Source organism: Antrostomus carolinensis, unplaced genomic scaffold (assembly GCF_000700745.2).
Source record: "Antrostomus carolinensis isolate BGI_N321 unplaced genomic scaffold, ASM70074v2 scaffold45203, whole genome shotgun sequence".
In the NCBI taxonomy this organism is placed as follows: Eukaryota; Metazoa; Chordata; class Aves; order Caprimulgiformes; family Caprimulgidae; genus Antrostomus; species Antrostomus carolinensis.
Genome location: NW_010305298.1, coordinates 15,489 through 30,020, shown reverse-complemented (window position 1 = coordinate 30,020; position 14,532 = coordinate 15,489). Strand labels below are relative to the sequence as shown.

Sequence of the window (14,532 nt, the reverse complement as noted above, 5' to 3'; positions counted from 1 at the left end):
CAGTCAGCCGACACTGCCCGGCCCCGCACGCCCCGTGCGGCCGCGGAGCCCGCCCCCTGCTCCCGGGGGATCAGCGCCCTCGCTCCCCGGGGACCCCCGGAGCAGCCTTCCTCTGCCCCGTTCCCGTGTTTCCCGGGAAAGAAACGTGTAATGAGCCTCCTGTAATGAGCCACCGACATCCTTCTCTTCTGTTATTTCTTCGTCACCCGGTTAATTGCATTGCCGGTTCGGTACGCTGCCATCGCCGCTCCTCCTCCCGCGCATCAGCACCTTTGCATCCCGTATCTGTGCACAGACGGTGTAATTACACACACAGAAAGGGGAAACGTAATGCTTTGAATCCCAGGAGCCTTGATATTTGTAAATTAAGTAGTTGAGATACCTTACCGTACTTCCAGAAGTGAATCTGCCTGATTGCCTCTTAGGACACTCATAAACATATACCGTCATGAAGACTTACTTAATGCTTTCTTCTGCCTTCTTGTCTCCCTGCTGTCGCAAAGTGTTGGCTTCCAGTTATGTCACTGCTGTTTTGAGGAATGTCAGGAAAAGAAACATCTTTTTCTAAGATAAACCGAGTGAAAACAAAATTAAGGATCAGTTCTAGTTTCTGTTTTTATTTTTGCTCTTAATAATTCATATTGAGTTTTGAAAGCATAGTAATAAGGAATTTTTTCAATGATACTTTTGTAATTACCTAGTTTTAGGCTACATATAAGTAATTTTACTAATTAAGAATATTGAAAATAGCAGCTTCTTTTCATTTTTTTCTCTAAGTAACCTGTCTGCTCTTCAGTCCAGAGGGAGATTCTGATAAAATGAAAATGCTTATCTTACCTATAGAACTGGCTATTGATAGTGTATGTTTCCTGCAAGCACATTTTGAATTCTGATAGATACTAATTCTCCTTGTGACTATCTTCTGTGAAACAGTGATAAGATCCAATAAATAATACGGTTATTGTAATATTGAAGAGCTTTATTTTCATATTCTCTGCTCTTGCAAACGCTTTGGCTAGCAGGAGGAAGAAGGACACAGTAATGGTGGTTGTCCATGGAGGCTGTAAGTTGTGAAGAAGAGAAGAAAGGAGCCTGGGGGTCTTTGTGTTAAGTATGAGGGAAATAGCAGCTGGCTAGACAACAGGACATGGTGCCAGTTATTTAGGTGAGGAATAATGTCTGACTGAAACATGCTGCCAAGGACATTGGTTTCCTATGCAGGCAACTGTATACTTGGAGATCTGTATACAAAACAAATACAATGTAAGTAAGTGTTAATTAAAAGGGCTGGATGTGACAGCAAGTCAAAAGAGTTCTATAGAGGAGTTTCCTTTTATGAGAGGTCATTACCTTCGAGCACAAACTCTTCAATTTGACTTTGAAATTCAGTGTTACTTCACCAGGTAATTGGTTGTCCGAAGGCTGCATCAAAAACTGAGGCTAGCAGAAGATTTTTAGGATCAGTGGGGATTTAGAAAAGCACAGTTGACTTCTTTTTAAGGAAAGAACCAAAACTGAACTAAACAGGGGAAAGGCAGTTCTCCCCCAAGTAGCATACAGCTCCCACCTTGTCTGGATTCAAACCACAGGTCTTAGTCAACCAGGTATCAGTGGTTGATGTGTCCTCAGTGTCAGTGAGAGACTGGAGTGGGCCCTGTTTCTTCTCCCCACAGTAACTCCGCCCTGTGAAGACTCGCACAGGAAAGGTGTTCTCTTACTGTGGTGTTGGTGCCTTTAAATTGTCATAACAGCGGTGATATAAACATAACTGCTACTACTGTGCTTGTTGGGTTTTATTGCTCTATTTTTCCAGACATCAGGATATGTGGATGAGTATGCTATGGATATTGGAACTAATTTTATCTTTTATATACTTTTGTTATTTCCTTATTTGACATTACACAGAAAATAGCAATTGTTATGGTGATTAAATACTGAAATTAATAAGCACATTCTCTTTATTTAATGGAGTTTAATTTTTCCTCATGTTAGAAAGGAACACTGTTCTATGAAGAGATTGGGTACCGTGTTACTGCTTTAACATACTAGCACACCAACTTTTTAGTAGAGAATGGACAAAACGAAAAATATTTCATTTAAAAAAAATGCAGTAGTTTTTAATGATTCCTACAAATATATCTTGAAACAGCACTGAAACTCTTCTGTAAAAACCAGTCTGTTTTTTTGGCAGCGACACTACTAATTCACTACCTGTATTGGTTACCAAATGTTAAAAACATGGAAAGCATTATGAAACGTCACATTTAGAAATAGTTCAGAGATTTGATGTGCTCCTTGTGATCATCTTCACAGGTAAATATTTTCCATGGAGGGTCATAGAAAAGAAAAAGAGTTTTATTGTAAATTTGGGACAAAGAGATCTTGTTGGACAAAAAAATGTAACCATGGACTCAAGTGGGAAGAAAAACAGAATTAAAAGTAGGAGAAAATAGGCTTATGGAGATGTAAATTATATACCAGTTTTGTAATTGAATAAGAATTTTAAATGTGTTCATAAAATAAGATTTGTCATAGCTTAAAATTACCATTTTACCTGATTTTGTTAATAGGGAAAGTTGTTTGGAGGACTAATGAGAAGGATGTACTGTTTGGTCATTATAGGAATTAGAAAACTACTTACTCTGGATCAGTAGATACAATCTTAGTAGCAGGCAGCTGAAAAGTAACTCAATAGATTGTATTGTATAAATATTTGTTCCTAAAAGAAAGGTGTTATTAAAGATAACTTGCAATACTAGATTAGATAGTAATTAAATAATGTGTACATCGTCCGTTCAGAATTGTACAGTTTTTTGAATAATCTGCTTTTTAAAAAATGTACTATAAAATCACATAGGTAAACAGTTTGGGGAGTGGGGAGGGCAATCAGGAAGTTTCATATGCTCTGTAACTACTGAAAGGATTTTTAGAAAAAGAAGTTAAAATGAACTTTCCCATGCAGGTGTGCTGTTTTCTGGCTCCTCTGAGAAGATAATTTCTAAATTTTACAGTTTTGAGCTACTTGAGGTACATTGTAGCACCTGATTTTTTTTTTTCATATCTCTAAATTAATTAGAGATAGTATCTACAGATAATTTTTTATTATATAATTTTACAGCACTCTAAGACAACATAACAACAGAATTACATTAAATTTAAGAAATCTTACTAAATGACAAAGGGTCTGAACTAACTTATGTTGAGATTAATTATGAAATGCCTGTTTATGCCAATGGAAGTGCTGCTGGCTTTGCTTTTGACCAAAATCATGACTGATTACATGATGCTTTAAACGTAAGGTTTTGTCTGAAGAACCTTTCACAAAATTCCATTGACCCTTGATTTCTGGGTAAAGATAATTGTAACCATGAAAGAAAACCATCTCACATGCAGTTCTTAAAAAAATAAAAAAAAGTAATTAATGTTGATGTGAAATGATATTTACTTGAAGATTATTACCTCCTATATATTAACAGAAATAAGAGGGCAACTGTCTGTGCCCTCTGGTGTGAATTGCCTTTCCAATTAGTACTTCTGATCAACCTTTGATTGGAATAAGAACTGACAAAGAAAAATATGCTGCTTTTTCCTGCAGTCTAGGGAACCCTTCCAGCACCCATTCTGGATAAGAATATTTCAGATGGCCGATGTAGTTGATATTATGTATGCTTTTTGTGTGTGTGTCCTGATTAAACTAATTGCCTAGAAAAACAATAGCAAGTATGAATCTCTTACCGGATCTTGTCATGATTTTTGTTAACTGGTTATGTTATCGTGGCTTTGATCTCCCAATGTGTTGTGTTAGTGAAAGAAGTTAAAGACCCGGCAAAGCTTATGCTGATTTAATGGTTATTGTACATTCAATATATATTCACTATAATTGTGTTGCCATAAGAACTTCTTTTATATGAACTAGAATTAAACTACTTTAGTATTACTGTTGCATCAGGAATATTAAATGATCTCTACATTCTTCAGTCCATTATATTAACACTTGAGACTTTTCTCCCCCAGGTTTGCATTCACCGTGTTAGATCGTGCGGCAGCATTCGCTTTATAAAATCAAAATATGTGTGCGTGTTTGACAAATCTGCCCTCAAGTTTAGTCATCAACAACGATTATTCAGAACATCTGCTGGTAATCTTTTTCATAATAAAATAATTTATTTTATTTTGCTATTTTATGAGTGTGTATGAGTGGTATGTAGACTATTTTTGATGCATTCAGCTTTTTCTGTCTGATATCTTAAATTTAATACTAAATGTGCTATATTTCCTTATTGTCTGTTTTAAGTTTCATGTGGCCAAATTGTCCAGTTTAAGCTTTCTGACATTGGAGAAGGGATTACCGAGGTGACTGTAAAGGAATGGTAAGCTGTGCTTTTTAAAAATATACTAAGAAATTAGCAAATAGTGTAACAGCTTTATTATCAATTATTTGTCTGAGAATATGTTTTCTGAGTTACCAGTGAAGTTTTTCAGGTTTCATTTTCCACATTTTAAAACCTTGTATATACTGAGCTTCGCATTTTGTTTATTTGCAGTCAGGTTTATTTCAGAGTGGAAAAGATAGAAGGAATGGGATGCCCTAACTGCACCTGTATGTAGGCTTTCCTTTCATGATTAATGGTTTTAGAGTGCAGGATGTCTGTCTTTTACTTACTTAGGCTGAACTTTAGAAACAAATGACTAGTCTGAAGAATCCACGTAATTTTATTCTATGCCTCTTCTCTATTGACTTTAGTAAAGATTTGAACATTTAAATTGTTTGTAAAAAGCCAATGGTGAATGGATTAAGCAAAATCAAAGGGTACAGTGAAGGAAGGCGATGTTGAAGTGCCGTGTTCTTGTACAAATAGGTTAAAATTCCTCTCTCTGGGTAGAAGACACTGTTTCCTGCTTCCAGTTTCTTTTCTGAAACTGGTTATATCCTGCTCCTGGCAATTGGAAACTAAGAACTTCCTTAAGTTCAGACTAAGCTGGGCTCGTTCTTATTTTTAGATAGTTTATAATCTGTCAAGAAAACTCTGCTTTGCTAAAGTAAGAGTTAAAATATATGTGTGATGATATTCTAAATAGTTGTGTATTTTCACACAGCAAAGGGTTCTGGAGCAGTCAGGCAAGAGATACACAGCAAATGTATCTGTTATGTAGAGTTTGTCTCACCTGGAATGCATTTTCATGTTGTGGGGATGTACGTAACAGAACTGATCAAAAGAATGCACAGCATAGATTTTTACACTTAATATGTTTTATATTAGCCTATGTCTTTTCTCTTAGGTACATAAAAGAAGGTGATAGTGTGTCTCAGTTCGATAGCATCTGTGAAGTGCAAAGCGACAAAGCTTCTGTTACTATTACTAGTCGTTATGACGGCATCATTAGAAAACTCCATTACAATTTAGATGAAATTGCTTATGTTGGAAAACCATTAGTGGACATTGAAATTGATGCTTCAAAAGGTATTGTAACCCCTATTTTCTCTTGCATATTTTATGTTTGTTATCATAAAACCATCAGTGATATAGAGTAGTTTACTTTTTCCTCCTGAAAATCTCAAAACTGAATTTTTTTTTTCCCTTTATAAAGTCAAGAAAATTAAGTTGAAAAAGGTGTGATTTTTTTTTTCCTGGATTTAAAATCTCAAAAGCCAGATGTTTCCTATTGATAATTTAGCTTAATTTGCAGCAGCCTTTAGCATGCTATGTTCCCATCCACAGTAGCTCAAAGTAAATGTTAAAAACTTCAGCTGTCACAGAATCACAGAATGGTTGAGGTTGGAATTTAACAAATGCTTATAATGTAGTAAATTTAAAATTTTAAGTTTTGTTTGCAGGTGTTGCCCCAGAAGAAGATGTTGTTGAAACACCTCCCATGTCTCATGAAGAGCACACTCACCAAGAGATAAAAGGTCATAAAACATTAGCAACCCCTGCAGTTCGTCGTCTGGCCATGGAGAACAATGTAAGTTTGCTGAATCAGGTCCTGCTGCATTTTATCCATCTTTTACATAGCAGTTTGGCTGACTAGGAGACTATTGATCTAGAGGAAAGCACAGTGAGAAATTACTTGTTTTAGAATACATTTCAAATGTGTAAAAACTGTTGTAAAGATGAAGAGTATTGTGCCTTCTGAAGATTATGGTGGATAGGGAAAAACTTACTGGGCTTAAAATGCAGCTAGGATGCTTTAGGTTGGAATTTAAGAAAACCTTTTTAGAAGAAAAACATAAGAGTATCAGAATAGATTCTTGGGACAGAGGAAAGAGAAGGGGAAAAATGGAATCTCAGCTTTAGCTACCTTGTTCTGTTTTTCAGATTTCTATTAGAGCAGAGGATGTACTAAGTGATCTTTTAAGCACTTTTTAAATTCTTTTTTCCTGTAAATCTACGAATATTCCATTGGTTTTGAAAGCTTGAGATGCATTTTTAGGAGAAAAATAAAACAGTAAGTAGAGAAAATAAGTGACAAATATTTCACTATTGATCCTGAGAGGTAATTAAGAGGTAAGTAGTATTCGTAGTTCCTCCTTAAAGTATGCAGTTAGACACCTATTGAGCCTTCTGGATGATTTGAACAATGCTGAGTACCTAATAAATGATAGAAAGAGAAAGAAAACTGTGGGTATGTTAGATCAGTAACTGGAATAATTTTTAACCATAGCTCACAATATAGAATATTTTTATATTACTGTAAAACAAAAGTGTCATAGCTTGTTATGTACTTTTCAGATTAAATTGAGTGAAGTTGTTGGAACAGGGAAAGATAACAGAATCCTTAAAGAAGACATACTCAATTACTTGGCCAAACAAACAGGAGCTATTTTACCTCCATCACCAAAGGCTGAAATTATCCCGCCTTTGCCAAAATCAGAGACTGTGCCAGCTGCTCCAAAGGACAAAACACGCAAAATTCCTGTACCTGTTTCCAGACCCATTGTGTTTTCAGGAAAAGATAAAACTGAACCTATAACAGGTAAATAGTGAAATGTAAAATCTTGAGACCAGGTTCACAGTAAACTACCAGTGAATGTTACTCAGTTAACAGTTGATTCCTTTTGATGGGAGTGTGTTTCATGTTATTTTCATTCAAGTGAGCAATAGGAAAACATGCTCTGTAAGAACGTGTTGCATGAAATTACTATTTTATTAAATAGTTGTTCATGTTTTGGTTGGATGGAGTTGGGCTGCGAGTTGCACTTGCTCATTTTTAATTCATGTTTCTTCAAATGTATGCTGAAACAGGTAAGAATTCTGAAACGCGTGTGAATTTTTCACAGTATGAATTGTTATGCAGTTAGTGGCAAAGTGCAGTGAATTTAAGGGTTTCTTCATGCTTAATAATAGCGTACTTCAGCATTGACATTTGTTCTGGAGAAGAGTGCAACAAAAGACACTAAGGTAGGAAAAATCACATTAGAAGAGGACAATAAAAGGTTTTTGCTTGCCTTTCACGCAGTGCTTGTTTGGAGAGGCTGGAAAGAGTAGCGCAGATTACTGTATGATGATTTCAAATACATACATACACAGGAGAGATATGCAGTAATATGATCTGAAACATTATAAAAATTGAGTTGCATGTGCTGAATAACTGTTGATCCTAAAGTGAGCTTTACCCTGTCCTTTTTTTTGTTGTGGTTGGGTTTTGGTTTGTTTTTTTTAAGTTGTGTAATTTGTTTAATGGAAAAAAATAATTGAATTTCACCATAATTTCACAGAAGCTCATTTTATTGGTTTAAGAAATCAGTGAATATTTTCCAGGTTTTCACAAGGCCATGGTAAAGACTATGAGTGCAGCCCTGAAGATACCTCACTTCGGTTATTGTGATGAGATTGATTTGACTCAGCTAGTTCAGTTGCGAGAAGAGCTGAAACCTCTAGCACAAACTCGTGGAGTTAAACTTTCCTTTATGCCTTTCTTCATAAAGGTGAGATGTGCAATAGAGCACTGTATGGGCTACTTATGCAGATTTTGCTGAAATCTGATCAATAATTGTAAGTTTGGAGCACCTCTCTATCATCTGAATAATAACAGGTTGCAAGAAAAGTCTCGACTTTTCTTGTTTATTGAACCACTTATGAATTTACTGTTGGTATTGTAGTTAGGGTTATATATTATCATGGAAAAGTTTTGAACTATTAATGGGGAAGGCCAGAGCAGATACAGTATTATTCATTGTAGGGGTAAGCATCACTGGGTGTTTGAATTACACAAACCAGATTTGGAAACTGTCAGTATTATAAGGTTCATTAAAATGGCCTCGCTTGAAATGCATCATTATTATTATTACTGGTATTATATTTTTGTTGGTAATGAATCCCACGGGTGAATGAATATGTCTCTTCTGTTGTTCAGAAGACCAGGCACTTGCACTCATTTAGTTGTCCTGGTTCCATTTCCAGCTGTTGGTATCCGTGAAGGCTGATGCACTGCCTAAGCTACACATTGGATGCATAGCTCAGTCTGAAACTTCTGGTAATGCTATTTCAATTAGAGTGCCAAGTAAGCACTCATTGAGCTCACTCTCTTTAAGATGAATTAGTATTACTTCCTTGAAATACTTGTCATCTAAGTGGAGAGCTGAGAATTACATTAATGCTGAATCTCATAACTTTTGTCTTGGGATATTTGTTTTGAATTGTGGAACAGAAATAACAAATGCAGATTCAACTTCAGTTTTGCTTGGGAGAGTGATTATCACTTTTTATATGTTTGATGTATATTACTTTTTTGTAAGTTGCCTTTTTCCTCTGCTATCCTACTAATGAAAAAATATCAACAGACAAGTTTAGGAGGGTTTAAGCCAAATTTGATTGCATTGAGGAAATCCTTATTGTTATTAATCTGAATTGTCTCCCACCATTCATTCCTTTCCACACGGGTTTCTGGTTATGAAATATAATTTTTTTATTATTATTTTATATTTAACAGGCAGCTTCTCTGGGATTATTGCAGTATCCCATTCTTAATGCTTCCTTGGATGAAAGCTGTCAAAACGTCACATATAAGGTTTGTAAACTACTCATAAAAGTTGTGAGCAAAAAACCTAAACTAACAGCTAACAAGGACTTTTCAGAATATCTAAGCTAAGAACCAAAATTATGTTGTTGTGCTGGAAGATAATTTGTGTGTCCAGATTCTAAGACTGAATTTGATTTATTATTGATCTTATTTCAGTAGTTTGTATAATGAGAGTCACTTTGCTATTCAGGCTTGCCTCAAAAATGCATACTAATATAGTGATTTCCTATTTTTCACCTGAAGATGGGCCAAGCATTTAAAATGAGAACATTTAAAAATCTAATACAGTAATATTTAGTAATGTCACAGTGGTTCCACTGTTCCAGTGTTCAACCCTTATGTATTAAAGTCATATTTTAAACTAAATTTTGATTAAAATTACTTAATTTTCATACAAGATGCTGGACTGATACTTCTGGGCAGCGAGTGTATGTTTTATGAAGTGATACATACATACTTCTTCTGATACAAACTCCTATTGTGCTGTTTTATCAGTATCTCTCAGATGAATCCTTATATATTCCTTCTAGCAAATAAAAGGCAACTCAGTTTGCTTTTTTTTTTTTAAAAAAAAAAATTTTGGTCTTCTCTTTAAAATCTGCTAGTCATGTTTTTTTACCCATATACTCATCCTAAACCGAAATATTTTCAGTGTGAAATTGATTCCAGGATTTTGTATTTCCTGGATGTGAAATTGACAAAATCAATTTGCACTTTGTAGATGTGGAAAGCTAATATTTAAAAATTTATATCCCTTTCTCTCCCTTCAAAGTTGTATAGACGAGTTGCTTACTACAGAGAGCACTTTCTAGGTTAGAAAGATATATAAAGAAGACATTATTCAAGTGCTTTTTTATGTAAAATACATTTTCTGTTGACTGCTTATGTTAATGTCTGTTTAACAAATCTCGTTGCAGGCTTCACACAACATTGGAGTTGCTATGGACACAGAGCAAGGTTTAATTGTCCCAAATGTAAAAAATGTTCAAGTCTGTAGTGTGTTTGAAATTGCTTCTGAATTAAATCGCCTACAGTCCTTGGGCTCTGCAGGCCAACTGGGAACAAATGACCTCACTGGAGGAACATTCACTCTTTCAAATATTGGCACAGTAAGTACAGGAAAAATGAGAACTTACATTTGAGAACTGCTTCTGAAGTGAATACCTTAGTGAAATTCAATATGCAATGAACAAAACCTGTAGCAGTTAACGCAAGAGGCAATCTGCTTTAAAAAAAAAAAGGAAAAATTATTTGTTAATTAATATCCCCATCTTTTTCTTTTCTAGATTGGTGGCACTTACGCCAAACCAGTGATACTACCTCCTGAAGTAGCTATTGGAGCACTTGGAAAGATACAGGTATGTTAACTTTGTCTCAGTGATGTGAGTGTTTAGCCAATTTCACTAAGACACTGGCACAGGTTGCCCAAGGAAGTTGTGGATGCCCCCTCCCTGGAAGTGTTTAAAGCCAGGCTGGATGAAGCTTTGAGCAACCTGGTCAAGTGGAAGATGTCCCTGATGATGGCAGGGGGGTTGGAACTAGATGAGCTTTAAGGTCCCTTCCGACCCAAACCATTCTATGATTCCATGATTCTAATTAGGTTCAACAGTAATGAAAATGGAACGTGGAACATCCCTTTGTTTTATTTTTCATATAAACATTTCTTCTTTATGCTACACAAACTGCATAGCTTGTGATTTGAAAAGTTTTGTGATGTTTTTAGATGTGCAGCGACACCAAATTAAATGGAAGTCTCCTATACCTTATTTGTTTTCTAGAATCCTGTTATTTCACTCACATCTATGTTTAGCTTTCTAGTTATTAAGAAACAACGTAAATATATTTTACAAGTTTTGCAACATGGCAATAGCTTTTTTGCTGTCATCAAGGAGAAAACTTAAGACTAAATAATATTCTGATAATGAAGTTTAACTTCATGAGCCAGATAGCTAAATCCATGCAGAACTCTGTATGGTGAGGGCAATTTCATATTTTCTGAATTTCAGGCTTTAATTCTTTAATACAGACATTTGACATCAGTGCTGGAAATGAAATCAGTTTTTACTTAAAATACTTTTTCTGTGTTCTTCCTGTTAGCCTTTTGTTTGGGGAATGCTTCAAGGAGGCTGTCACTTTGAGCACTAACAGTGCAATAAACTATTCAGAAAGAACCTTTTGAGCCAAGAAAGCTTTTCACTGCTTCAGTGTTTCCGTGATGGTGGAAACAGGAGATGACCTGTTTATTTTGTAGATTTGCAATATATTCTAATCTGCAGCACAAACAATGATGGGAAGGTCTTTGTTTTTTTGAATGGCACTACTGCTGTCTGTCTAATTTAGCAAAATGTTTACATTTAGATTAACAAATAAACAATTAAAAAATACAGATTTGTTAATGCAAGTATTTAGTAGTTCTGGTTTTTTCCTTCCTCTGATTTTTAGGTTCTTCCTCGGTTTAATAGAAAAGGTGAAGTATTTAAAGCACAGATAATGAATGTGAGTTGGTCAGCTGATCACCGCATCATTGATGGAGCTACAATGGCCCGGTTTTCTAACTTGTGGAAATCTTACTTGGAAAACCCTGCTTCGATGCTGCTAGACCTTAAATAAAGGAAACCATGGCTAGAATATGCCTTTAGGTTTTGTGGATTAGACGGAATGATTATAAAAGCTGGCTCTGCGAGCACGTGCCCTTTGCTACTCACATTATATAATAATTTTATGTGGTTAAAAGTTCTTAACAGCTGATAGCAGTTTATCAATCAGTTGTTACTTTTTTAATTAGCAGTGCTGTAATGTATTCTACAGCAGACTGTCAAACTTTGTCGATCATGGTGCAACTTCTGGTGATGGAATGTCTTTATTTTGCCTTTTACAATGCATATGGTTGTGAGGCTGGTGTAAATGAATGACAGTGATCTACACCTGCAGTATTTATAATCTCATTAACCTGTTTTGAAGGGAAATACTCATAATTCTTCCTTGTTGGACACGTACATTTATTTTAACAAATAATATCCAAATTTCCAAAAGAAATTATGCAAAAATAATATATAAATAAAATGCCTTTTACGCTTCTGCTGTAAAATGTCCAGAGAGCTTTTTGTTGTTTAACTGAGTAAACCTCTCAAGTCGTTTGCTAATCCACTTTTTCCTGGTAATTACTTGCACAGGTACATTTTATCAAATTATAAATGAAGAGGCCGTATTTATTCAAATACTTACTGATAACATTTATTGATAACTATCAGGGCCTTAATACTCTCTAGAATATCCTGTATTTTTGTAGGCTGGAAGTACTTGCAGTCCTTAACTACTTTCCAGTTATTTTTGTTTCTTACAGAAAGCATCTGTCTGTTAAAAAAAAAAAAGAGGATTTCATTTGTTATTCTGTCATTAGGTAAGCCAGACAGTAAGCAGAATGTGTTCTGAAAGCTTGCATCACCTTTTATTATTGATGTTCAGATACTGGAATTAATCAGATACAAAAAAGAATTAATATTTAAAAAAATACTATGTGATATAAGGATTTTCAAACTCAGATAAAAGGCACATAAAGAATAGGTTCAAGTTAATGCCTTCAGAACAGACAACAGTTATGTGGCTTTAAGGTAAACTAAACAGATGATGAGGATTGCACTGGTTATTTAACAGGAGATATAAAGAAAACCATTAGATATAAATACCTTCTAGAAACATAAGTTGCAAACAGACACAATAAAAGACAGTTACATGGCCTAAAAAATTAATTTGTGAGGCATAAAATGGACATTTTCTCCTTTCTTTAGATATATCAAAAATGGCCTCTACAGGAGCGTTTGCCAAAATTGTAGACAAAAGTTGTCAATTGCATTTAGCTGTGAAGATGCAAGACACAAACTACCAGAGGTAGCATCTCTTCTATCCTGATGCTGAGACTGAGCAAGAGCAGAGTTGGTAATGTACAGGAGGGAGCATGGGAGCATACATGTAAGGTGCTATTTATATTTCTATTGTGGTATAAGGGTCTTTATATATAGGTGATTTCTTGCCAGGTTTGACTAATACATTGTGCTTATCACCTATTTCATTTTTATCAGATTTATTTATTCCTAATAAAAAAAATGAAGCCACAAAGAACTGCAGTAATATTGTTTTTATTTGTGAATTTTATGCAGGCAATCCTGTACAGGTGATTTGAACTTCTATTTCTTCCTATCTTAAAAAACCTACTGCACCCAAGATTACAAAAAGAACACGGCCTAATGGCTTATTTCCTACAAGTATATTGTTTTGGTAAGGACTTAGTTTGAATAGTATATCTTTAAATCTGATGACCAGGGAGAAAATAAATTGAGGAAATATAAGTGTATGATAGAAAGCAATAAAGTGCTTTTGAAATACTTGAGATAGATAGAATAATTTTACTCACACAAGGAGCGTGAAATTTCTTTGTCTCTAAAAACTCCAATAAAAGGGAAGGTTATTTTTTTTTTCTGAGCTCTAATTATCTGTCTCGTTTAAGGAGGAGGAAATTAAGTAGTTAGCTTTTTAGTTATGATGTTTTCAGATCAAGAAAAAACAGTGATTAAAAAACAGTGTGGGGACTGAATCTATACCAAAACTGAAAGAAGCAATACCTATGCCAAAGAACCTGTTGGATCATTTCTTTTTTGGTTTTTAATTTTTTTTTTTTTTTTTTTAAAGCTTCAACGGTTGAAAGCTTTGAAAGCTAAAGCAGTTAGTGTCTTTTTTAGATATTAGTGTTCAGATAGTTAGTTGGTCATGGACTGGAGAGAGTTTTTTTGGTTATAAAGTTCTATGTGGTAATGCTAGAATGTAAGGCTAATAATAAGGAAAAATTATTTCTACTGAAAGAGGGTTATAACCAAATGAATTATATTTTTGAAATTTCATCTTCACATTTTATACTCCAGTGCAAGAATTGCTTAGAATTATCCAGTTTTATGGCTTCTGCCTCAAATAGTAACCTGTGATTATTGAAGAAAAAGATTCTGACAGTTGTTCCCCTTTTATCTTCTCCAAAGGCTCTTTGAAGAAATAGAATGTTAAAAAAATTTCACGATTGCAAGTGCGAAAAGGGGTAATAGCCCCTCTGTACATCCCGATGAAGGTTACTTTTCTGTGTGGACTTTGATAATTTGCACTAAAATTCTTCAAAAAGATACTTCCTCAGCATGGGCAAAAGTAATGAGTAAAATTATTGGTGATGTAATTAGTTTAATTAGTCAATGTTGCTGTTTGATAGCACTTTGAAGCTCAGCTACCTTGCAGAGAAACATTACTAGAGTAAAGCAAGTAATTGCCATTTTTAATTCAAAACTAGCTTATTTTTCATTGTGGAGCATGGCAAGTACTCCTTTGTTCTTTTTGTTCACAATTTGTAACTTCTGTTAATGGGAGTCCAGGGTTTATGGGAATCCAGTCACGTTCAGCAAACTGGGAAGACTTCAAGAGTGGTAAATGCTTGGGGGTTTTGCAGAAGTGCCTCATGTGATACCTTCTATTCTG

General features: G+C 34.9%; 1 protein-coding gene across 1 annotated transcript; it reads left to right on the top strand.

Annotated features, from left to right (window-relative positions):
- Positions 1 to 2,234: 2,234 nt before the first annotated feature.
- DBT (dihydrolipoamide branched chain transacylase E2) lies at positions 2,235 to 12,102 on the top strand (the record flags this gene model as incomplete). Its single annotated transcript, XM_029084216.1, has 12 exons — positions 2,235 to 2,313; positions 2,963 to 3,027; positions 4,015 to 4,138; positions 4,295 to 4,370; positions 5,281 to 5,462; positions 5,837 to 5,964; positions 6,732 to 6,975; positions 7,761 to 7,927; positions 8,932 to 9,009; positions 9,939 to 10,130; positions 10,308 to 10,379; positions 11,464 to 12,102. Coding segments are annotated over 12 exons (1,575 nt in total), but the record flags the coding sequence as incomplete, so codon positions are not given.
- Positions 12,103 to 14,532: the final 2,430 nt, after the last annotated feature.